Source organism: Chiloscyllium plagiosum, chromosome 19 (assembly GCF_004010195.1).
Source record: "Chiloscyllium plagiosum isolate BGI_BamShark_2017 chromosome 19, ASM401019v2, whole genome shotgun sequence".
NCBI classification, from domain to species: domain Eukaryota; kingdom Metazoa; phylum Chordata; class Chondrichthyes; order Orectolobiformes; family Hemiscylliidae; genus Chiloscyllium; species Chiloscyllium plagiosum.
In genome coordinates, this window is record NC_057728.1 from 47,775,457 (window position 1) to 47,802,818 (window position 27,362).

The 27,362-nt window shown below is 41.1% G+C and overlaps 1 protein-coding gene across 5 annotated transcripts in view; it reads right to left on the reverse strand.

The window, feature by feature from the left end:
- Nucleotides 1–27,362, reverse strand: part of LOC122559759 (leucine-rich repeat-containing G-protein coupled receptor 5-like) — a 166,877-nt gene that overhangs the window by 83,156 nt on the left and 56,359 nt on the right. For all 5 annotated transcript variants that reach the window (XM_043709740.1, XM_043709737.1, XM_043709736.1 and 2 more), the window contains exon 2: nucleotides 25,487–25,558. In XM_043709740.1, the coding sequence (XP_043565675.1) occupies nucleotides 25,487–25,548 (62 nt within the window). In that variant the 5' untranslated portion in view covers nucleotides 25,549–25,558. The remainder of the gene's footprint in view (nucleotides 1–25,486; nucleotides 25,559–27,362) is intronic.

Below are 27,362 nucleotides of genomic sequence, written 5' to 3' on the forward strand. Positions count from 1 at the left end.
CCAATTCTGTAATAAAGCATTAATTTTTAGCTGTGGACCAACCTTGCATATTTGGGTAAGATCGATGTAGATTACTGTAGGAAACATGCCATGAGGGAGTGCTCAGTATCCACATAACATTGTGCTGACACAGAATACCTCAAATGGAATGATTCAGCTTTGAACACTTAATATCCTCATCCTTGTGAGCAGGAGAAAGATTAACTTTTCTCTAATATACGTATATTAAGTAAGATACTCAAGAAAAGGAAAGTAGAAAGCAACTACTGCTTGAAGGAAATAATTATTACACAATTCACACAGTCAGATTCCCTCAACTGCCATAAAAGAGGAACCAATCAATCCTTATTAATTTATAAACAAATGGCTGTATTCTTCAAAGAATGCATTCATGAAACTATATGTTACAGGCGGTTAGATAAATGTGAAAGTAAATATTAACATGCAGAATGTAGACACACTTCTCTTTACATCATTGTACTCTGATGCAGTGGCCTGCAGTATTGTGAACAATTTTGGTCCTCTTACCGGAAGACTGATGTAGTTGCATTGGAGGCAATTCAGAGGAGGTTCACTAGGTGGATTCCAGAGGTGATGTGTTTGTCTTATGAAGAGAGATTGAGCAGTTTAGGTCTGGACTTTCTGGAGTTTACAAGCTCTAACTGAGTTTTATAAAATTCTGAAGGGGGTTGATAAAGTAGATATAGAGAGGTGTTTTGAGGCATGAGAGGTCACCGTTTTAGGATAAGGGATAGTAGATTTAAAAGAGAGGAAGTGAAATTACTTTTCCCAAAGGGTCATAAATCTGTGGAGTTCATTACCTCAGAGTGTGATGGATGTCAGGACATTAAGTAAATTTAAAGAGGAGGTGGACAGATTTTTAATGAGCAATGAGTTGAAGGGTTATTGAGAGAGGGCAGAAAAATGGAGTTGAGGCTGAGATGAGAGCAGCCATGATCGTGTCATATGAAGCAGCAGACTTGAGGGGCTGAATTGCCTTCTCTTAGTTCTTATGTACTTCTGATTTTGCAATGGAACTCGCAGTACAGTATGCTTTAAAAGGGAAATGTGGGAAGCAATTGTAAATCTCTTCAACTAATCAGACTGAAAACAGTCACATTCTAAACCAGTGAGTAAATGACATTTAAATCATATACAAAATGAAATTTTAAAATATGGAAGTAAAAGTAATTCTATATTTTTTTAAATCTGTGGCACTAATTAAATTCTGAAGGAATGAGACTCTATACAAGCAAAACTTACAATTGTCAGTGTCAAACAGGTTATTTAGAAATAATTATGGTTAATTGTGTTACGAATGATTCACTAGCATGTGAATGCACATCTTACGTTTTTTTTACACTGTTCTTAGTAGGTCAGGAGAACTAAGTACAGCGACTCTGCACCAAAGTGATGAGATTTTCTAAAGCCAAAGTTGGAACATATTAACCACCTTCATGATGATTGACATATTGGGTGATAAATATCAGCATCTGGGGGAAGGAGCAGTTGAAGGTGGGGGTCATGTGATGACATCTTAATTGGCACAGTCACCAAAAGAGTGAAAAGTTTGTCACTAACCGTCAATTGTTTCTCCTCATATTATACTTTGCTGACTTTAGGTGATTATCATTTTAGATTGCAGTTCTACTGCGAGACTGACATTAATGCAATTTTAATTAAATTGACATTACGTGGGGATTGTTGCAAAAGGATTGGACAGGAATCGATGAATGGTGGAGCAGTCCAGCCCAGCCTTCTCTGCAGCCTCTGCACCCAGACCTGGCTGTCACACCCTCACTGGCTGCTGCTGCTATTCACCACCCCTGTTATGCTGATGGAGAGTGGTAAGGATTTCCTCGAGAGGTGGCCTCCTGTTCGCCTTGTCCAGTGCCTGGGCCTGGCTCATGCTGCTGGTGTAAGAGTTTGAATCAGTGTCTGTCTATCTGCTTATAGCTGGCAGCGATTCCCAGACACTAACCATCTCACCTGCCACTTCCCCACCATAAGCCCCTGAGATTAGATCTATTGAAGCTCAAAGCACCAAAAGGACTGTAATGTTTGACATTTTAATTTTATTTCTTTATTTTCCCACTTTTATGAAGAAAACTTATTCCTTTATTGCTCTACTTCTGTAAATAAGACTTTGTACATGTACTTTGTACCTAAGATGGTGCCATGTGTGGCGACACTGTACATGTTTCAATGTATTCATGTACCCTGTACTATATTTGAATGCATGGGACAATGAAACTTAAATCTAAATCAATCAATACTTGCACCTCTAATTAAGTAGGGTTCCCTCTCAACCCACCAAATTCATACCATGTGCTTTTGATTGGTTGATTTTGGGACATCAATTTATACCAAATTAAAAGCAAATTACTGGAAAAAATAGAGCTCTCCAGAGATACAATCAGAGATATACATTCATATACTAATGTATATGAAATGGAATGCAAGGAGTGGAATAATGGGAAAGGGACTCATGAGTGTTTAAAAACCCCGACATTTGAGAAATCTGGAGAAAACTTGGGATATTTGCATGCTAAGTGAAAGAACTATCCCAGCAAAATTAGGATGCAGGTTCATCCAACCCTTCTCACTCTGACAGGCATTTCAGTGTTGCGGCAAACAATAAATTACCAGAGGAGGAGCAGGTAATTCAGACCTGAAAGTCTGAATTTCCAAATTCAACTGTTTTTAAGTGTAGTTTGGAGATTACTGTCTAACTTAGAAGATTTTAGCCTCACTACTCTTCTAAATACAAACTCGGGAACATTGTGTTTCCCCCCTTATCCCATCATTCGTTGCATCTGGAAATTGTCTTTGGACACTTTGGTCAGCTGGAAGAATTTAGCAACAAGAATAAACTAGAAGCTCAATTCATCATGGTCAATCCTAAATCTGAGAGTCTGAGCACGCTGAGGATATTTGAATATATCTGTCATATATCGGTTTGTGATTTGACTTTGTTGAGTAGTTGCAAATTGACAGGTTGAGGCTGTCAACGGTCCAGATGTCCTGTGTACAATGTTTTAAAGAAAAGGAAATGATTTTGGAGTCACGTCAGTGAATGTTATTTTCTTCATTGATTTTGTGTTGTTTCACCATCAGCTGTTTGCAGATCCTTAAAATGCAGTTCGAACACAGCTACCAGTCTCAGTATAGTTGGCATTTGACTCCTCCTTATTCTGCCTGGCCGTTCAGATATAGTGTTCCACACTTGAATATTATACATTAAATAAACTGAAACTGTAGGCAAAAGCATCTATATTTGTTGGAACTGTAAGGAGAAAGTGAGGACTGCAGATGCTGGAGATCAGAGCTGAAAATGTGTTGCTGGAAAAGCGCAGCAGGTCAGGCAGCATCCAAGGAACAGGAGAATCGACGTTTCAGACATAAGCCCTTCTTCAGGAATCCTGAAAAATTCCTGAAGAAGGGCTTATGCCCAAAACGTCGATTCTCCTGTTCCTTGGATGCTGCCTGACCTGCTGTGCTTTTCCAGCAACACATTTTCAGCTTTGTTGGAACTATACTTGGTATTAACTCAAGGGGTGTGGGGCACTGATTTCCAGCAGGTATCAAACTATTCCCAGTTGGGCTTGCATTATCTCACTTTCCCATCTACACATCTGAAGAATGAATAAAAACCATTAACTCATTCTTTGCAACATACCTTATGTCATTCATTATTGAGCAGGGCCTTTAGGCCAATAATGTATATTTACTATATTATCACAACACTGAAGGATCTTGACCAAAAATATGTAATAGAATCAAGAAAAATAAGCAGAGCATTGTAAAGGGGTAAGCATGTCAGACAAAATTATTAGAATTCTTTGAGGAGGTAACAAGAAGGATAGATAAAGCAGAACCAGTAGGTGTAAATGATTTGGATCCAACTGGTGTTCAATAAGATTCTTCACAGAAGGCTACTTGATAAAGTAAGAGCCCACGGTACTGGGGGCAATATATGAGTGTGGATAGAGGGTTGGCTAACTAATAGAAGATAAAGAGTTGGGATTAGGGAAAAGTTGCCATTTTCAGGTGGCAACCTGTAACTAATGGAATGTCACAGGGATCAGTGCTAAGGCCACAAATCATTACAATATATATTAATAACATGGATAAAGGAAGTGAATGGGCTGCATCCGAGTTTGTGGATGACATAAAAATAACTGCGAAGGCTACTACAAGAGGCTACTACAAGAAGTCTACAGAGGGATATAAGCAGAAATTGCTTGCGAAACGTAGCAGATCTGGTGGCATCTGTGGGGAGAAAGCAGAGTGAATATTTCAAGTCTGACGACTCTTTACCAGAACAGTGAAAGCACACACTGAACTTTGCCAGAAATTTCTGTTTTTATTTCAGGTCTCCAGTATCTACAGTTCCTTCATTTACTGTAGGGATATAGGCAGATTAAGTGGATAGTAAAAACTTGACAGATGGAAATATAATGTGGGAAAATGTGGAGGTTATGAACTTTGGCAGGAAGAGCAGAGGAGCTGAATATTATCTAAATGGAGAAAGACTGCAGAAAGCTACAGCACAGAGGGGTTTGGGGATCCTTGTAAATGAATCACAAATCTCTCATGCAGGTTCAGTAGGAAATAGGGAAAGTAAATGGACAGCTACCTTTTACTTCAAAAGGGTATGGAATATAAAATTGGGAGATCTTGCTAAAACTGTAAAGGCCACTAATTAGACCATACCTGGAACACTATGAACAGTTCTCGTTCCTGTGTCTAAGGAAAAATATACTGCCATTGGAGGTAGTCCAGAAAAGTTCTCTAGGTTGATCCTGAGTATTCCTTCACCTTATGGTCTTATGTGAATTCTTTAATACTTATTTCCATCTTCTAACAGTATAATTATTGGTATTTTTAAAATTTGCATTCTCTTTATAAATAGTTAATAGACATTTTTAAGATTAATTTTTACGTTTCTGCAAATGAATGTTAAATACCCTGTGTTAAAAGTTTAATTTTGCATTTTTTTTCAGTGCCACAGGTCTTAGTACCATGCTGTATTAACATCACTTCTGACTTTAATTTTTGCAATTTTATGTGTGTGCATTTTGTTTAATTGATTTTATTATTCAGTCATGGCACAACCTTTTGTACCCTGGAGGCATTAAGAAGTTTTGTATCAGTTCATCCTTGGACACATTTTATGGAGTTAAAGATTAATCAATCATTGTTCTGTTAAAATTTGTATCACAGCACAGTACTTGGGGCAACTTTAAGCACTCCCAGTTAATGTGAAATGGATGCAATTAAAAGTGACTGTCCATTTTATACTTTGCCTAGTTTTATATTTCATTAATATCTTTTAAACTATCTTACTCAAGTGTTATTCTAATTAAATGTTCACAATGCTAGCAAACTGAAAACTGTTAGTGTTCAGTCAGAATATTTTGCATGCTGATATTCTAATTGCATCCCTGTAGGGTTGGAGGATTTGAAGTACAGAGAGAGGCTGAATAGGCTGGGGCTATTTTCCCCGGAGCATCGAAGGCTGAGGGTTAGATAAACCTTATAGAGGCTTATAAAATCATGAGGGGCGTAGATAGGGTGAATAGTCCTAAAATGAATGTAGTGACCTGATCTCAATATTACAAACTAATCTGAAATGACCCCGAAGAGAAACTTCCATAGACATACCAGGAAATGGGATGTGAGTGATGCACTCCCATAAATTACTCTCTACTATTCTATTCTGCATCTGCGTGAAGCCACATAAATCTGCCGCAGATTTCATGCTCTGATACTGACTCCACAGAAGGTAGAACAGGTGGAACTCTGCACGAGGGTGAATGAGATGTCACAAGGGCACCGTGGAATGTGAATACTTCTCCTGACTCTATCCGGGACCACTGCCTCCCCACAACTTCTCCACTGTTGAACAAATGGAGTTCCTCCTGCCCCCACCCAATCAGCAAGCCCCTGAAAAAGCACTTTATGACTGATTTCTACTGATGATCACTGCAATTACTAAAAGCAACTGATGCCCTTTAAGGTTGCTGAACTGTCCTTCAAGGTTTTTGCACAAACTCTCTGCACCATGCACATAATAACAAAGACCTTGAAACCAGTAGTACTCAACATGAGAATAAGCAAATGTAACACAAAACAGGGCAAGTTGCTGGAAAGGTTTTGCAGATAGTGGGGCTTAGGGTGATGGTGTAGAGGATACAGCAGAAAGTTGTATTTTCCGCCAGGTATACAGGTGGTTAGCAGCATAGCAGTGCCACAGCTCGCAGTACTCAGCATGAATCTGCATCTGCTGGAGTAGGGCTCATCAATGGCTGGAAACCTGTGCAGAAAAAGTTAAAGGAGTTCTGAGGGGGTCAGGGCCAAGCAAGACAGGCTCTGGGTTGGTGGGGTGGACTTTACTGAGGGCAACTTTAGGAAAGGTTGAGTTAGCATTGGCAGATATTGGGGAGTTGGCCCTGATTATGAAGTTGCATGTCTGGGGCTGGATCAGGCAATGTTTGCAACACCTCCCAGTTGGCTGTTTAAAAACAAACTACTGCAGATGCTGGAGAGACTCTGCAGGTCTGGCAGCATCTGTGGAGAGAGAACCAAAGTTAGCATTACGAGTCTGATCTGATCCTTCTTTAGACTTGTTCTGTTCGGTTTTGAATGAGAGTCATACTGGACTCGAAACATTAACTCTGTTTCCCTCTCCACAGAAACTGCCAAAACAGTTTAGTTTCTCCAACATTTTCTGTATTTGTCCCAGTTTGTCATTCTTTGTCAAATAAGTGGAATCACTGAAGCTCAACAGAGTTGAATAAAGTTTAAGTCAGTAAGAGAAGCAGGTGAAGTAACTATGCAGCATGCAGGAATTGTAGCAACCTCTTCCATCATGGTGGAGGTTTCCAATTTATGCATATATGTTGTCTGGTGGGCTTTGCACTCCAACTCTAAGATATGCTGCAACTGAAAGGGGCTCTACTTCCTTAATGGACAAGATTATATACTTGCAGGTCAATGCTGTGTTGCTTGGCGACAGTCATGATGCCTTCCTCCTCCGCCAGTCCACCGCACCATCTGCATTTGAACCACTGTGATTATGCCAAATGTGGCTCCAAAAGCCATTCAGTGATCACACAGTTCATGATTCTGGTGCGCAACCCACTTGCATGAGATTTGGTCAGGCATTTCATTGGGGTTCTTAACCATTCTGCTGCCTGGGCTGTTCTGGAGGAGCCCTGTAGCAGTGGGCAGAGTACGTGTCAAGATTTGTGATGGTTCATAAGAACAGAAACTGTCTATTCAGCCCATCCAGTCTGCTCTGCCATTCAATGAAATCATGGCTCATCTGATAATTCTCAATGCATTTTCTTGCCTTTTTCCTGTAACCCTTGATTCCCTTACAATTTATTTTACAATCTCACAATGACCTTTTCTCCTAGCTATTTGGGATCTATCTGAGGAGAAGGAATGGATAAAGCAACCAATACATCTTCTGTCTGGATGGACTGTCTGTGAATGACTCGTCCAATGGTCTTAACAGTAAAAAGAATATTAGTATCATAGTTACCAACAATCCCACACCTTACCTTGTCCTTGCTACTGGTAATATGCTCACATGGCCACAATACAAAAATAAAAGCCACTAGATTCATAAAATCATGAGGGGCATGGATAGGGTGAATAGCTAAGGTCACTTTCTCATGGTAGGGAAGATGAGTCCAAAACTAGAGGGAATAGGGTTAAGAAGAGATGGGAAAGATTTAAAATGGACCCAAGGTGTAACTTTTTCCATGCAGAGTGTGGTGAGTATATGGAACAAGCTGTAGGAGGAAGTGGTAAAGGCACATAAAATTGCAACTTTTAAAAGATGTCTGGATGGGTATGTGAATAGGGGGAGGCAATGGTCTTGTAAGATTAATCACTGGATTGTTAATCCAGAGACCTCGGTAAATGTTCCGGGGACCCAGATTCAAATCCCATCACAGCAGATAGCAGCATTTGAATTCAGTAAAAATCTGGAATTAAGAGTCTCACAATGACCATGAATCCATTGTCAATCGTCAGGAAAAACCTAATTGGGTCATGAATGTCCTTTCGGAAAGGAAAATGCCATTCTTACCTGGTCTGGCGTATATATGACTCCAGTCCAAAGGCATTGTGGTTAACCCTTAGCTGCCCTCTGGGCAAATTAGGAATGGGCAATAACAGCTGGCCTAGCCAATGATACCCACATTCTGTGAACAAACTTTAAAAAAAAGGGTTCAGAGGGATATGGGCCAAATGTTGGCAAAGGAGACTAGGTCAGATCGGGAAGTCTGGTCAGAGCTGACAAGTTGGAACAAAGTATCTGTTCTGTGCTATTTGGCTGTATGACACAAAACAAACTTTTCAAGCCAAATTTATAGATGCACTAATGTCATATGGCTTAAAAGCAATCAACAAATTAAAAGGGTTTGACCATTAGTGAGAGGCTGAATAGGTTGGGGTTATTTTCACTAAAGGGTCACAGGCTGAGGGTGACCTTATGGAGGCTTATAAAATCATGAGGAGCATGGATAGGATAAATATACAAGGTCTTTTCGCTGGGGTGGGGGAGTCCAGAACTAGAGGGCATAGGTTTAGGGTGAGAGGGGAAAGATTTATAAGGGATCTAAGGGGCAACCTTTTCACACAGAGGGTGGTGCGTGGAAGGAATGAACTGCCAAAGGAAGTGGTGGAGGCTGGTACGATTACAACATTAAAAAACATCTGGATGGGTATATGAGTAGGACGTGTTTAGGGGGACATAGGCGAAATGCGTGCAAATGGGACAAGATTTATTTAGGATATCTGGTCAGGATGGACGAATTGGACCAAAAGGTCTGTTTCTCAGCTGCAAATCTCTATGACTCTAGTTCCTGTCTTCAATATGGCTCTGACTAGCCTATGCTCCTTCACAGTGCTGCCCCAGTGACTGCAGCATGGCAGCCGGAAGCCTGATGAATAGTAGTAATTGTAGATGGCTTTGCAGGATAGATTCATACAGCTGTGGCCTTGGAAGGCTTGACTGGACTGCACCAGTTCTGTGTAACAGGCAGATGGCTGACTCACTGACAGTGGCAGCGCTCTCTTAATCCCCACTAAACCATCAAAACTATTCAAAACAGGGCAAACCAAACTAAATTGGTTTAAAAGGTGTTAATGTCTGAAAAGGGCACTGTAACGAAAAGCAAATGTTCCAAACTTGAATAAACAATAGTCAAACAAAAGCATCACTTTGGGAGGTTAATATGTATTCCAGCCCTTGCAGTGCTCACAGGCTGTAGAAGCCTTGATTGGATGATATAGGTTATCACCTCATTGTTGACAGCAGCTGACTCTATACCCGGTTATGGCCATTCTCTCAGAACAATATCTCAACAGTCCTGGCTATCAGTTGGGAACAAATTGCTGATCGGCTGTGATTCCTTATTCCTCTTTCAACTTGTCTATGCAGCAATCTGTGCATTTATTGCACTATCCAGACTTTGGGTGTCATCATTTTCTGCTGCAATTGATGTGAAGACATCACATGTTGGTTGCTTTGCGCCCCTGATCCTCAAAGGTGTGAATGCAGGTAGCTACCAATTCCATGCTGGAAAGGCCAATCTCTGTGAACTACCATCACAAAGCTTGTATGGAGGACCGCTGTAGATGGATTACAACTCTGGTCCTCTCCATCATCTGCACCAAGGCAGTGTTACAAAACCTTGGAAAAAAAGTCTTTCACTTTGACGAATTCCTCACGGAATGATTCTCAGCACCTACTCCAGTCACAGTGCAGCTCTCTTTTAAGATCTACAGTCAATGTTGGTAGCTCCTATTCAGGTAAACAGCCACTTACCGGCTCACTTAGTGCTCATTGCATGCTCCAATCTTTGAAATTAGTTGTAGCACTGTCTGCATTTGAAGAAATGGGCAAGGGATAATCTCACCTCATGATCGCAACACCCATTTGTGGGTCCTATCCAATTGTGCCCCAAGCAAGTTTAAACTTGACGTATTTAGTTTTGACAAAAACACTCTGGAGATGTTCACGAACAATACAATGCACCACACCTATTCCTAAGTTGCACCAGGAATGCATATTGAATCCAGTGTAACTCCCTGAAGAGCTAGCGTGTGATTTTAAAAAAACTGTTATAATAATCTATAGACAGTTATGATCTCTGAGGTAAAACATTCTTTAATCAAGTAGAGGCTATTCGACTCTGTCCCAGTAGTGATGTTAAGAACAAGATCTAAAATCAGCAACAGATTGAAACTGTGTTCAGCCAGCTATGTGTGTCAGTTCTGAAGGCATTGTTTGCTGTTCCGTTTAAGGTAGGGCACACGCAAATTCACTTGGATTTACTGTGCAAGTACATATCAAATTGGCAAACTCACAAAAATAGAAAACAAATGTTCAATTTCTGTTCTTGTATGAGGCTCAGGATATTCTTCAATTGCAAACCACATTTTTCTTTTGCAGCCAGAGTGAAAACAAGCTCCAAGGAATTGCATGTATTGGTACTATAAATTATTTTTGCTATACCTGATCCACATTAAAGTGAAACACTGGTAAACAACCTTTAAAGAGACTTAGACCTGACTGATTGTGTACCAGCAGGGTGTTTATGACCCCAGCTTATGTTGATACTGGACAAGTCAGATCCCAGCATGAAACCTTGGCTTGATAGACAGTAACTTTGTTTTTTTCTGACTGTAAAGGTCAGTTAAATATTCACAAAAATGTGCTGGTACACCTTTAAGCTAAATCTTTCCTAAACCTTTATTAAACAAGAAATGCGTGGACTATTTCAAAACAGGCAAAAAGGTTAGAGAGTTTTCAATAAAATCTCAACTATTTCTTGCAACCTAGCATCATCCTTAAACATTAAATCATAATGGAGATTTTCCACTTTCTCCACACTGAGGCTCCTTGCTCAGGCTGGTACAATTGCAGTCTATTTCCTTCCCATGAATTTCTGTGTACACTGTATTTGCTTTTCCTTCAGCTGGTATCTCTTCCCAAGACTCCAAAAACAAGCTGCAAACAATACTCAATTACTTTACTTTAAACAATTAAACAATTACTTTAAGATCAAAGCAAAAACGAGTTCGTGAAACTCAGTTTCCTGCAGTCTAACAGGATTTCTTCCTAGATTTATCACTCCTGTTTCCAAAGACAGGCACATACACACCTACCGATTGATTCCCTTATGGATTGCTCCTGAGTCTGCATCCCCGGACCCTTGTCACTAGGCAACAGCAATGTCATTCTGCCTTGTTTCTTCCTCTACAGTAAATTACAAGCCCCCATCTCTTCACTTTAATGGTTGTAAAACCTTATCAACGTACTTGCAAACAAACGGGCCTTCAGACTGCTTGATAAAAAGCCCACAAGAACAACTTCAAAATGAAGGACTGCTGCATTGTGATGAGACGTTAACCAAGACTTTGACTGTACTCTCAGGTGATCCCTTGGCACAGTCAAAGAAGGTGCCTTACATAACATCTATTTCTGGTCATTTGTTTCATTTATACTTGTAGAAGCTTGCTGTACTGAAATTGCAGTCTTATTACCAACATAACAACTGTCACTATTCTTCACAGTCTTAATTAGAATATCCTGAGGTTGTGAAATCCACAAAATAAATACAAATCCTTCTTTCCTTATTCCTAAATGTGCAAGTTCAATAATCTGTTCAATTTTTTTCACTTCCTCTTTAACATTTCTGAATTCAACCTGGATTGAAACCCTCAAGATATTTTTGCTCTGGTTATGTTGACACATTAACTTAATTTCTGGGTCAATGTGCAATTCCTGTGAGATTCAGCTATTGAGCTTTAAGACAGGTTTGCACTGTGACAGCTGTACCACTTTACACTGAGATCAAAGACTTAAGGTGATCAGTAGAAGGATTGTGGGAGGTACATGAGGAAGAACATTTTCCACCAGAGAACGGTGGGTGTCGGGAACTCACTGCTTAGTTGGGTGTTTAAGAAGGAAATCCTCAATTCAATGGAAAGGAATCTCGATCTGCATCTGAAGCTCTTAGATCTGCAAAGCTATAGAGCAGGTGCTGGGAAGTGAGATTAGAATGCTTGGCTAGTTTATTCAGCTGATGCAAGAATGATGGGTTGAATGGCCTCTTTGTGTGGTTCTATGGTTTCTGTAGTTCTATTTGTCACTGAAACCTTCAGATTTCCATCTAGTTTTGGAAGAAGACTCTTATTCAGGGAATCCTCAATGGATTAGAATTCCAGATTTGCAAAGTAAAAGTGTTTCTCACTTTAAAACACAGAAAACAAGAAAGTAAAACAAGATTAAGTGAGAAATTGCATCACCTTCAGAAGATGGTAGTATTTTCTGATTGCGAATGAGGCATTTATTACAGAGTGATATGCAAGGTAAAAACATAGAGATGCAGAGCATGGAAATTGACCAGGTACCATAAATTAATCTAGTCCCACTTGCCAGCATTTGGTCCATGTCCCTCTAAACCCATCCAGATGTCTTTTAAATGTTGTAATTTTACTAGCCTCCACCACTTCCTCTGACAGTTCATTTAACAAAGCGTGAAACCATCTCAATTGTTCTGTTTTGTATGTGTTGAATGATCTTTATCAGGAACACATAAAACAATAAACATCTTTTACGTGGATTATTTTAGAAAATTACAGGCCAAGGAAGGTAATCCAATTGCAGGGGCAGAGTAGAAACTGCTGGAAAGTGATACGCAGAGACGACTGGTTGGGGTTTAACCTACGGGTCAGCAAGCCTCAGGAAAGGGGAGAGTTTGAGAAGCAGAGACCCTCACGATAACCTCAGTCAGTGCAGGAATTGAACTGCACACTGTTGGCTGCATTGCAAACCCAGCTATCCAGCCAACTCAGCTAAAGCATTGGCAGGCTACAGCCACCCTGCTTGGTTCCTGTAAATTGCCCTAGACATGCCAAAACGGACCTGGAGGTCCTGGTGACCTGACATGTTGGTAACTGATGGAAGGCTGTTGGAGCAAGCAGTGAGCTGGCGTTGACAGGTTCTGCTCCGACTTTCATGTTGGGACCTGTCCCCAGCTTGTTTTTGCGTGGCAAGTACGCGAATAGGAAACTACACATTATCTCACCTCATTAATGTAATAAAGAAGATACTAATGGATACAAAAAAATCTCTCACCATTCACAAACAAAATGCTCATCTCACCATTCAACACTTGGAAAATGGAACATTTTGCTCTTGATGTCAGGAGGCTTCTCATTAGTGATCAACCTTCCCCCTGGGCTGAGTGCCCACTTTGAGGGCCCACACACTATTGGTGTGTCTACACTAATCTCAGCGTTGACTTCTTGCTTCAAAATTCACTGTTATACTCAGATTTTAGAGGTCCACACTGAGGGATTAAAAAAAAGAGGCAACGTAGGTGCTGATTTCATGCAATTCTCTCAGTCTTCTCATCAATGCCAACGCGTTCAGTGTCTCAGAAGACTCTGCCCATCGTTTCTGACCAGGAGTAGAAGTATATTTGACATTGATTGGTTCAGAGAAGTATGAACTTAGAAAATAACCACATAGGTTAAGGGAATGATTCTCTGTATTCCTGGTGTTCAATTTTGCTCCTTCTCAAAATGTTTGGCCATGTAGAATTTCTGCATGTCATTTCTCCACATCTTGAAATATCCCATTTCTTGGAGTCTGAATAAATTAAGGGTTGATGCTGAAGCTGTTTATGATACTTCAAGTGATTGAAGGAAATTGTGATAGAATTTTGGCTGCAATAAGCATAGCTAAAAATATTTGGCTGAAGGTCATCACTTCTTTTTCACTGTGGATTTTAACTACTTCTTTTCGATTAATCCTTCCATTATTGAATGTTTTAGTCACAATGGCCAGTTAAAATTTAAGCTCCGAAGGCGCATAGTTTTTATTTATTCCTTCATGGGATGTGGGTGTTGCTGGCAATGTCCAGTATTTGCTCTGAATACCCTTGATCTGAGTGGCTTACTCATACAAATGGAGCAGTTAATGGTTACCCATATTACTGTGTGTCTGCAGTTATCTGTAGCCTGTGGGTTTCCTTCCCCCAAAGGACATTACTGATACAAATAAGCTGCATAACAATGGATTCGTGAACACAATTAGTGAGCAGCTTTTAATTCCATATTTATTCATTGAATTTAAATTCCATTAACTGATATGGTGGGATTTGTCTGGACATTCGTCTGGGCCTCTAAATTATTAGCCGAATAACACTACTACAACACCACACCCTTTTTTTTAATACATTTAGACTTTGGGAAAGCGCTAGTATTTTTTGTAGCCGATGTTCCTTCTGCGCAAATTTTATTTGGCATTATTCTTCACTTTATATCTACTTATAAGCCTTCTCATATTTAGACAAACTCTGATGAGCCTGATGCTACTCCAGAGCAGAATACCCTTTTGGTGCTGCAGCAATTTCTGTGATTCTCCATAGAATAGAACCACAGAATCCCTACAGTGTGGAAACAGATCCTTCAGCCCAACAAGTCCACACCAACTCTCCGAAGAGTAACCCACCCAGACCCATTCCCCCTACCCTATATTTACCCATGACTACTGCACCTAACCTACACATCCCTGACCAGTTTGGGCAATTTAGCACAGCCAGTCCACCCAACCTGCACATCTTTGGACTGTGGGAGGAAACCGGAGCACCTGGAGGAAACCCACACAGGCACGGGGAGAATGTGCGAACTCCAGACAGATAGTTGCCCCAGGCTGGAATCGAACTCTGGCACTGAGAGGCAGCAGTGTTAACCAGTGAAACACCGTGCCACCCCATGGATTCTGTATGTCAGCTGAGCCAGTCATGGTCTCCCTCTCCATTCAGATTACAATCAAATGAAGCAAAGCTGCTCCTGGTGTCCATTTAAATTTCTATGATCTATGATCTGAAAATGCTTTAATGTGAAACACATAATGTGAAAATAACAGAACTATTTTTAGTTCAAATATTCTATATAGACTTACTGGCTTCCCCATTTCTAGCGACATTTCTTTTATTCATTTGTGGGACTTGAGTGTCGCTGGCTGGCCAGCATTGATAGCCCATCCCTATTCGCCCTTGAGAAATGGTGGTGAGCAGTCTTCTTGAATCGCTGCAGTCCACTTACTGTGGGATGACCCACAATGCCAGTAGGGAGGGAATTCCAGGATTTTGACCCAATGACTATGAAGGAACAACAGTATATTACCAAGTCCAGGTGGTGAGTGGCTTGAAGGGGAACTTGCAGGTGGTGGTGTTCCCAAGCACCTGCTGCCCTTGTCCTTCTAGATGGAAGTGGTCGTGGGTTTGGAAGTCTAAGGAGCTTTGGTGAATTTCTGCAGTGTATCTTATAGATATTACACACTGCTGATACTGAGCGCTGATGGTGGTAGGATTGAGTGTTTGTAGATGTGCTGCCAATCAAGCGGGTTGTTTTGTCCTGGATGGTGTCAACCTTCTTGAGTGTTGTTGGAGCTGCACCTATCCAGGCAAGTGGAGAGTATTCCACCACACTCCTGACTTGTGCCTTGTAGATGGTAAATAGACTTTGGGGTGTCAGAGGTGAGTTACTTACCGCAGTATCCCTAGTCTCTGACCTGCTCTTGTAGTGAGAGCAGTTGAGTTTCTGGTAAATGGTAACCCCAAGAATGTTGACATTTGGGGATTCAGTGATGGTAATACCATTGAATGTCAAGGGATAGTGGCATTTATGTGGCACGAATGTTACTTGCCACTTGTCAGCCCAAGGCTGGATATTGTCCAGATCTTGTTGCATTTGGGCACAGACTGCTTCAGTATCTGAAGAGTCACAAATGGTGCTGAACATTGTGCAATCATCGGCAAACATCCCCACTTCTGACCTTATGACAGAGGGAAGGTCATTGATGAAGCAGCTGAAGATGTTTGGGCCTAGGACACTACCCTGAAGGACTCCTGCAGAGATGTCCTGGAGCTGAGATGACTGACCCTCATGACCACAACAATCTTCCTTTGTGCGAGGTATGACTCTAACCAGCAGAGTGTTTTCCTCCATGATACCCATTAATTCCAGTTTTGCCAGGGCTCCTTGATGCTATACTCGGTCAGATGTGGCCTTGATGTCAAGGGCTGTCACTCTCACCTCCCCTCTGGAATTCAGCTCTTTTGTCCATGCTTGAACCAAGGCTGTAATGAGACCAGGAGCTGAGACCTGGCAGAACCCAAACTGGACATCACTGAGCAGGTTGTTGCTGAGCAGGTGCTGCTTGATAGCACTGTTGATGACCTCTTCCATCACTTTACTGATGATGGAGAGTAGACTGATTGGGCAGTAAATGGCCAGGTTGTATTTATGCTGCTTTTTGTGTGCGGGAAATACCTGGGCAATTTTCCACATTGTCGGGTAGATGCTGGTGTTGTAACTGTACTGGAAGAGCTTGGCTAGGAGAGTGGCAGGTTCTGGAGCACAGGTCTTCAGTACTATTGTCGGAATGTTATCAGGGCCCATTGCCATTGCAGTATCCAGTGCCTCTAGCCATTTTCGATATCCCATGGAGTGAACCAAATTGGCTGGAGACTGGTATTTGTGATGTTGGGGACCACTGGAGTAGCCCGAGATGACTCATCCACTCAGCACTTCTGACTGAAGATTGTTGCGAATGCATCAGCCTTATCTTTTGCGCGGATATGCTGGGCCCTTGCATCATTGAGAATGGGGATATTTGTGCAGCCTCCTTCTTCAGTGAGTTGTTTAATTGTCCACCACCATTCATGACTGGATGTGGAAGGACTGCAGAGCTTAGAGGTGATCCGATGGTTGTGGAATCACTTAGCTCTGTCTATCACTTGCTGCTTATGCCATTTGGCATGCAAGTAATCCTGTTTGGTAGCTTCACCAGGTTGACACCTCATTTTTAGGTATGCCTGGTGCTGCTCTTGGTTTGCCCTCCTGCATGGTAATGGTTGAGTGGGGGACATGCCAGGCCATGAGGTTGCAGATTGTGCTGGAGTACAGCTTTGCTGCTGTTGATGCCCCACAGTGCTTCATGGATGCCCAGTCCTGAGCTGTTAGATCAATTCGAAGTCTGCCCCTTTTAGCACGGTGATAGTGTCATTCAACAAGATGGAGGTTATTCTCGATGTGAAGGCGGGGCTTCATCTCCACAAGGACAGTGCGGTGGCCACTTTTACCTATACTGTCATGGACAGATGCTTCTGCAGCCAACAGATTAGTAAAGATGAGGTCAAGTATGTATTTTCCCTCTTGTTGGTTCCATCACCACCTGCTGCACACCCAGTCTAGCAGTTGTATCCTTTAGGACCCAACCAACTCAATCAGTAATGCTGCTGCCGAGCCACTCTTGGTGGTGGACATTGAAATACCCCACCCAGAGTACATTCTGCACCCTTGCCACACTCAGTGCTTCCTCCAACATGGAGGATTACTGATTCATCAGCCGAAGGAGGATGATACATGGTAACCAGTAATAGGTTTCCTTGCTCATGTTTAATCTGAAGCCATGAGACTTCATGGGGTCCAGAGTTGATGACAAGGACTCCCAGGGCAACTCTCTCCTGACTGTATACCACTATGCCACCACCTCTACTGGGTCTGTCCTGCCGGTGGGACAAGACATATCCAGGGATAGTAATGATGGTGTCTGGGGTTTTATCTGTAAGATATGATTCGTAAGAAAGACTAAGTCAGGCTGTTGCTTGACAAGTCTGTGAGACAGCTCTCCCAGTTTGGGTACTAGCCTCCTGATGATGGTCAGGAGGACTTTGCAGGGTTGACAGGGATGTCTGTGTTTTTGCTGTTGTCTTTTCCACTTCCAAGTTTGATGTCAGGTGGTCCATCTGGCTTCATGTCTTTGTTGTGACTTTCTAGCGATTGATACAATCACTGAGTGGCTTGCTAGGCCATTTCAGAGGGCAGTTGAGACCACATGGTAGATTTCCTTCCCTAAAGGACATTGGTGAACCAGATGGTTTTTCCGACAATTGGCAATGGTTTCATGATCATCAGCCCATGATATTTTAATTCCAAATTTTTTTAATTGAATTCAAATTCTTTCATCTGCTGTAGCGGGATTCAAACCCAGGTCCTCAGAACATTACTCTGGGTTTCTGGACAAACATGTCGAACAATAATACCACTTGGCCATTGCCTCCCGCTAGGATGGTGACAAAAAAAATTGCTCCTTGATTTTACCCAGATCTCACCACATCAAGCACAGATGTTCAGTAGATCCAGCTGCTGTTACCACCAGCATATTGTTAGGATCTACAGGTTAATGATCAAACATTTCAGCCATGCTATGAATATGTCAAGTGCCATGAAACCCTGGAAAGAGACATGAACTGAGGACTTCTGAGTCAGAAGCAGGAAGACTATTTACTGTGCCTCAAGACGTCCTACTATTTTTATGTTAAAAATAATCATGAAAGACATTTTAATAGTCTCAATTATTGTTCCTGTGGTGTTGAGATAAGAATTGATTTGACACAATGTAAGGCACACACTATTTTGCTAGGGATGAGATGAAGTTACATTTGAATGGATTATAAATAGGAAATTAAAAGCTAAAAGAACTGCAAGTCTGACAACATCTGAGGAGAGAAATCAGAGTTAATGTTTTGTGACTATTGACCATTCTTGACGACTGATGGACTGATGGTAGGTAGGGAAAGGATGTTTTTTATACAAATGATGGAGTGGGGTGTGGGGGGGGATAAGTAAATGATGAGTGGAAATAGAGCCCAAAGAAAGAGGAGAACAATTGGACAGACAGTCTGGGGTAATGAATAGCTGTTAATGGGGAGAATTAGTGGTTGACAATTGGTAATGTGTGGCAACAGCAAGGTTTGGTGTGTGGGATGGGGGAAAGTATGGGGAAAGATGCTCAGGCCATAAAATTATTGACCTCAATAGTAGGTCCAGAGGTTGCAGGGTTCCCAAGTGGAAAATGAGGTGCTGTTCTTCCAACTTGCACTGCAGCAAGCCAGAGACAGAAATGTTAGCGGGGCACACAGTGATTTGTTGAAGTGGCAGGCAGCTGGAAGTTCAGGGTGATTTTTGCAGACAGAATGTAAGTGTTCTGCAAAGTGGTCACCCAGTCTGCACTTCACTTCCCAAGTGAAGAGATAACCACATTGTGAGCAGTGAATACAATAGACTAGATTGAGTGAAGCGCAGGTAAAGTACTGCTTCACCTGGAAGGTGTGTCTTGAGCCTTGGATAATAAGGGGTGAAGAAATAAACGGGCAGGTGTTTCACTTTCTGCGAATGAAGGGAAAGGTGCCATGGGGCTACGGGGGGGTGTTGGGAGTGAAGGAGAAGTGGACCAGAGTTTTCCAGAAGGAACAGTCCTTATGAAAGGCTGACGAGGAAGGGGAGGGGAATATGTATCTGGTAGTGGCATCCCACTGGAGGTGGCAGAAATGGCAGCTAATGATCCTCTGATGTGGATGCTGGTGGGATGGTAGGTGAGGACAAGGGGGGCCCTATTGCTGATGTGGGAGGGAAGAAGGTGGTGAGGACTGAAGTGCAGGTGATAGATTGAACCCGACTGAGAGCCCTGTCAACCACAGTGCTGGGAAATCTTTGGTTGAGGAAGTAGGTAGACATTTCGAAGACCCTATCGTCAAAGGTAGCATCATCAGAACAGTTGCAACAGAGACAGAGGAATTGAGAGAAAGGAATAGGGTCTTTACAGGAAGCAGGGGGTGAAAGTGTATAGTCAATGGTGGGAATCAGTGGGTGTGTAATGGATATTGTTGGCCTGCCTATCCCCAGAAATGGAAACAGAGATGTCGAGGAAGGGAAGGGAGGAGTCAAAGATGGACCAGGTTAAGGTGAGAGTGAGATTGAAAGTGGAAGCAAAATAGATAAACTTTTCCAATTCTGAATGAGACTGGGAAATAGCACCGATGTTGTCATCAGTATACTGGAGAAAGAATTGTGGATGGGGGCCAGACTTAGATTGGAACAAGGAATGTTCCATGTACCCCACAAAGAGACAGACATAACTGGGGCCCATGTGAGTGCACATGGTCACCCTGTTTACCCGAAGAAAGTGAGAGGCGTTAAAAGGGAAGTTGCTCAGGGTGAGGATGAGCTCAGCCAGACACTGCAAGTTGGTGGTTCAGGCCTTTTTTCCGGAAAGAAGCGGACAGCCCTGACACCATCCTAATGGAGGATGGACATGTAAAGGGATTGAATATGTCAGGTGCCATGAAACCCTGGAAAGAGACATGAACTGAGGACTTCGGAGTCAGAAGCAGGAAGACTACTTACTGTGCCTCAAGACCTCCTACTTTTTTATGTTAAAAATAATCATGAAAGGCATTTTAATAGTCTGAATTATTGTTCCTGTGGTGTTGAGATGAGAATTGATTTGACACAGTGTAAGGCACACATTATTTTGCTAGGGATGAGATGAAGTTATATTTAAATGGATCATAAATAGGAAATTAAAAGCCAAATGAACTGCGGATGCAAGTCTATCAGCATCTGAGGAGAGTAATTCACACCCCTCCTAAACACCGTACCCCAATGGCACTTTCCTCTTCAAATCGCAGAAGATGTAACGCCTGCTCATTTATTTCCTCCCCCCTTTTTATCCAAGGCTCAAGACACACCTTCAAGGTAAAGTAGTGCTTTACCTGCACTGCACTCAATCTATTGGCTCTGTCTGAGCTCATCTTCACCCTGAACACCCTGAATGTCCATGGTAAAGATGAGGCAGCTGGAAATTCTGATACTTATGTAAAGGGTCAGAGGAATTGTGGATGTAAATTGGAAGGGACTGGACTAAGGCAGAAAAAAAATTGAATTGAGGTAGGGTTTTCTGGGGCAGGAGCAGACCGAAACAATGGCAGACCGTGGCAGCCCTGTTTGTGGATTTTGGGAAAGAGGTAGAAGTGAGCTGTGCAGGATTGGGAGAGTATGAGCTTAGAGACAGTGGAGGGGATATCACCAGATGAAATAAGGTTTGTGATTGTAGTGGGCACATTGGCCTGATGTACCGTGGTGGAGTCATAGTCCAGGGTGAGATAGGAGATGGTATCGGAGAGCTGGCATTGCAATGTAGAGGTCAGTAGGAAATAAGGAATGCACAGATTTCTCACTTCTGTCCTTCCTGACAGCTCCTGATTTGCTTGAACTGGAGACCTCACTATTCGCTGGGGATTCTGCAATCTCAACAGAGCGCAGGCCTTTCGGTGGCCAGCTACTGCTGAGCAGCCCTCATCATTGTTAACTATGGACCCATTCTCTCCCTGACAGTGACATCACTGTAGCCATCTTGCTTCAAGAGAGATTCACGTCAAGGGTCTCCATCCAAACGATCAAGCAAACAGATTTTTCTTTTAAGAAAAGCTAAATAAAGAAGTAAATGCATTGCAACAGAAATGGCTGGAGAAACACAGCAGGTCAGGCAGCATCTGTGGAGAGAAAGCAAGGTTACTCTTCTTTATATATTTGGAGAAGGCATGGAAAGAAGGATGTTCCCACCCCTTCAACTACAGGCCACTTATAAGCTGCATTGCCGTAATCTTCACAATCGCTGTTATTGGCTTGACACTATTGGCTGATTCTTCTTCATCAATATCATTGCCACCACTGACATTGTGGGATTGATTTTTAATGCTGGTTGCATGGTAGTACTGGACAATTATATTTAGATCCTGATGGCTTCTGTCCTTTTGAGATATAAATCTGCAAGACATTTAAATAGGTCAAGAGTGCATCTAAAGTGGTTGGGCAAATGGAGGGTTTGTATTACATCAATGGGACCTCATCACGATTTTAACAGAGGCCAGAGTAGAATGGCCTTCATAGATATCCCCCACAAACTAAGTAAACAGCAATCAGGCAATGGTCTAGAGACAGAAGAAATCCTGCTGTTACATTGCAAAGAATTCCTTCATGGGACCAGGAGGAGCAAGAATGGTCCTTCTATGCTACTTACTGGGAAATCCACAATCTATTCCTGTTGGCAGTTACCTTGTATCCTCTTGACACCATTCAGGGCAGGAACTTGACTGGTGGCATTTAATATGGCCCAGTGGTTATATATTCCCTTCAGTGACAAAGCAGGTAATTCGGTCTATCAAGTCCACACTGACCCTCCAAAGAGCATCGTAACCAGAGCCACCCCCTATCCCTGCATTTTCCATGGCTATCCCACCTAGTCTGCACATCCCTGGATACTACGAGGCAATTTAGCATGGCTAATCCAACTAACCTGCACATCTTTGGACAGTGGGAGGAAACTGGAGCACCTGGAGGAAACCCACACAGCCACGGGGAGAGCATGCAAACTCTACACAAACAGTTGCCCAAGGTTGGAATCGAACCGAGGTCCCTGGCGATGTGAAGCAATAGTGCTAACTACTGAGCCTCCGTGCCACCCCGAACTAGCAATATAATCAGCGTAGTCTCCTGGCACATCTACCCGCTGGAAAATCAACATGCTGGAGCAGGTTGCAGAAGCAGAAGACAGTAGGGGGCAGCTATTCTTAATTACCAATTGTACCAGGTTATCCTACTTGGTTGGCAATTCAACTGCGTCTACTATGATTTTCCTCCGGCATCTACACAGACATTGTCAACTGGGGTTGCCCAACGGTCTTTGGGTACAGGGATCCTGACCAGCTTTCTCATTCTCAACCTGGTCATTGTGACAACTGAACTGCCAAGTATCACTATGGGGTATGCTCAGATCTTTTGAGGAACCTTATTCCTGTAATTCCATCACCCATTCCATTAATATACAAAGCAAGCTGGGACTGTTAAAATACAAATTTAGAAGCATCATTTTTACTAAGAGTAAATTTTCTCAAAACCAAGTCATTCAACATCTGAAAATTTCAGGCAACGTTTTTAAGAGTTGGTTGTAAAATATGGAAGACTGACATCACTTTTTGTAAAGCAATCTGTGATCAATTCTTGGAGGCCACAGCTCATAAATGTTTGCAGAATGTATCAGAGCTCTGCTAAGCAGCAGAAAACCATATCACTACTGGCTGGCATCCTCCATATTTTGTACAAATGCAAGGAAATCTGAATTAGCCTCTGGTCTGAACTGCTTTACAATTCTTCTCTCTATGCATGCATATAGATTTACCATTAATGTACCTGCAGATCATACCAATTCAGTTTGAGTTCAATTCTTTTTATGTTTAAATGTGATTTTGTGGAACAGGTGTTATTTGAAGTTAACAAGCGTTTCGCTCCAAAATGTATTGTTCAATGAAATAAAAGCAAGCAGCTTTTCTGAATGAATACTTGCTGGTATCCATTTCATTGCTTTCCTTAGAACACCTGTCTTAGGTTTTAAACTATAATTGTGGTAAATATCCACCAACTGGATTATATTCCACGATACACTAAGCCACTCTTTGTTAGAAAACACCTATTTTCCACATTCTAAGATGAAAATTGGGCATTCAGTTTAAAGCAATTCTAAGTCTATCTTTTTTTGGCTAAATCGTCTACTTCAGCTGCCAGGCCTTACTCTCACCAGTTTTTTTGTGTATAAATCAGATAAATAGTTTCAGGCTTTTTATTCCATTATTGTTCATGCACTACCTCGCTTAGGACTTTAGAGTCAATGACAAATGGCAGACCACTCATGGAATGAATTTGTATAGAGATGATAATTACTCCCAACATTCAGTTCCTTAAGTATATTTTTATATGCACCATTAATCTAGCTTTGCTTGGACACAGGGCTGCTATTTGACTTGGCCGTGTAGCTTCACGTGATGTGAGCTTCCCTGCAAAGAAAATAGAAGTGTCATCCTATGGACTCATGAAGGATATAACATGACACAGTCTGGTAGATGCTATTAGATTCTGATCAATATACAGCACTCTCAATTTTGTATGTTTTGCAAGTAAGATTTTTATCTTGCCACTGAAAATGAGATTGATGGAATCTGAGGCCACCCAGTCATTGAGTTTCTAGCTATCTCTCTGTGCATATCTGTGCACACAGCTGGAAGTTTGTTTATTTCTTGCTGTAATATAACATTTACCACAAGCATCGTTTACTCACATTAATCACTTCTGTAGCTATAGTGCAGAAGGTTCCCAAGCTTTTTGCCTTTAAGGCACAGGCAGAAAAAATCCACCCTCAGGAATATCATTTAGGCCTCAAAATCACAGGGTCCAATGACAGAAGATACAATTGCTGAGGCCCATTACTGATTCACCACTCTACATCCACTCAGCCTCCTGTAAATGTTACTAGTTGTCCCCTCCCCAAGCCTAACAGAAGGAAATTTGGGAACAGAAACTTGCTTGATTTAATTCTTTTTCTTCCCAGACATGCCAAGGGAATGTAATGACTGAAAATCCCTCTTCAGTGTTTCTATAACTGGTTGTCTCCTGACGTGTACTGACTATGGTTCATGGGCCCCTAAATTACTCCAATTTATATGAATGTGCAATGTACCTATTTCTGACAGGAACTCTAGCTGCCACATTTGATACTGCCAGAAAAATCAGAATGATCACAGTTCATTAATAAGGCATCAGGACAAGCAACTGTTTTATTTTGGTCCCACTGCGCGTGGAGGTGAAAACTGCTTCTCTATCACTTTGTTTCAAAGCTGCAGTTGTATTTCTGGGTTAAGGCAGCATGCACTTTTCTATGGGCTGATTGCTTTGCCCACATACAGAATGTTGTGCTGGCTCCCTTACATCGCTGGTGAATAGCAATCTGCTTGAAAATAAACTGTAGAGGTTAGTCTTCATGGGTCACTGGATAAATTACACAGTGTAATGTGGTACTGAGCCTTGCTGATTAGTAAGGCTACAGGCTTATTGTTTCATCTGTACTGTTAACTGATACCAGTTTACATGATACTGAAAGCACTACAATTGATCTCAATGTGATTAAGCTTAGAGGTGAGGCAAATGATCATTCCAACTCAAGATCCCATTGGGAACTACATGTGTCAGCACATTGGACAAGAGTGGGCTCAAGCTCACCCACAGCTCTTATAGCAAAATAAACTGTCAACAACACAATCTAATTGACTAATGAAGTATGGTTACCTCGCTGAAGTCCTAGGTAGCTGATAGAACCGATAAAAGTTTAGTTTATTGTGACCCAGCACCTTTAGTGAGGAGGGAACAAGTTTGGAAAGAAAAGTTTAATAAGTTATTTGTAAAGAAGCCATATGGATCATTTTAACTTAATAGAGCAGAGGTTAGCCATGAGCCTATTGTGCCTGCTCCACTATTCAGTGAGATCATGGCTGATCTTTACCCTCATCTCCACTTTCCTGCATTATCCCTTTATCCAATTTTCATTTGGATTATTGATTTACTGTTAGTCATTTCACTTTATCATGTCATTACTTATTTCAGGTAACTTTGCTTAACAAACACCAATCAGTTACCCAAGGCAACCATTTTTATTATTAACTAGGTTCAATATATTTATTCTGCTTCAGACTAAGAGCAGCATTGTAATACTTACAGCTCCTCAAGGAAATACATGTTGAAAAGGCCATTCTGCGGCAGCTCAGTAATATTGTTCATGCTGAGATCTCTAGGAAAGAAGAATGAAGTGAAGATTGCGTTAGATGCAACATTTTAATTTGGCTGTTTGCATTGAACTCTGTTAACTAATAATTACATTGAAAACATCCTGCAACTGAGGACGTGACATAGTTTTAACAAAAATCAAATGGGAAAGATTTAATTCTGGAATGTCTTAGATGCTCATTTTAATATCAAGTTTGGAATGTCAATTATATTATTCAGACTGTACAAATATTCTGAAAATTACTTCTACACAGCAATACTTTGGAGTGTATGCTACTCTGTGAAATGAACTAATGATTGATAGCAATTAATTATACAATGAGAATTTTTTTTGTATTTTCAACAAATCCTTTTAAGTGAGTGTGTATATACGATATGCTTATTTTCCATGCAGGGAAATGAAATAAGGTGACAAACAAAATTGTAATGTGAGCTGGTTCTACACCACATTTTCTGATGGTCATCCTTAGTTATTCTCGGTACATGGTATTAATAATGTTCCTTTGTAATGCTGAGATAAATCACGTATTGTATCGGGGAATATCATTTCTGTTCACTTTAATATTTTTAATAGATTTCCTGTGTCAATGTATCTATTTGGCTTTATCACAGGCTATGGGGTGACATTGATAAGCACAGGGAATTTAGCCAAATGTAAATATCTGTCCAACAATATGGTCCCTTTTAGACTGGAACAATTTCTTGAGCAAAGGGATGTTTGTCCACAGGCTCAGTAACAGTAAAGATTCTGATTTTTTGATAGAACTAAGAAGACCAATAATTCAGAAACATGAGATTCCCATAATATTTAAAAGCAATTAAAACATATTTTGCATGCAATTGGCTTGTAAAGTTGGAATAGCCATTCCAAAACCAAAATATCATGAGAAACATATTAAATGTGAACTTAGATGATAACTGAAATGGAGGTTTCTCTAAATCAACTTTGTCATTAAATTAAGATTTTAACTGCAAAGTTTTGCTCTGTTTCTATAAGTTGTTGTTGTGTTTGGTACTCATGCTATCTTTTGATATGATCTGAAAATGCATCGAACTTGTTTACTTTAAAATAAAATCAATTATACACATTTATTATAATTTTCAAAATTCTTTCTGCTTGGATATACTAATGACTTCCAGGATAGTCTGCAAAAGACAAATGGCCTAAGGACAATTACTATTCAAAAAGATTTTAAATATAAACAGTCCTGCTATAAGTCTCTCTTGGGCAGGTGCAATCAACCACCTAAGCTATTTTTGTGGTCTATGATCAATGGAATGAAATACCTTCATGGAAACTATAGGAAGTTCACTAATAAGAGCTGTCAAAAGAATCTCCACTTCTGTGCAATGTGACTTTGCAATTCTTTTATCACACCGACTGCAGACAGCTGTCAGATGTTTTGACTGCATAATGCAGGAAAGGTATGCCAAAGTTTAACTGGTCGAGTAAAAATCCTTGACAATATCATCAAAAGATAATGGAAAACAACATCTAACTGAATGAAACTTTCATTATCTATAACAGTGATCACTGCCAGACCCCACAGTTTTACAAAGCACACTATGTGCTTTTATTACTGATACATGCCTCTAAGAATGAAGAATAAACCTTGGAATTCAGTACACTGATCACATGCAAGCAGTTAGCATTTTAATATTTAGATAAATATTCGAAAACATTTCAAATACTTTTTTCTACAGCTTATTAGCTGTTTACAAATCTTGAAATCATATAAAAAATTCAATCTGATTAAATAGCTGAAACATGTACACAAAAGAGATGAGTTTTAATTAAAATGTTTTTG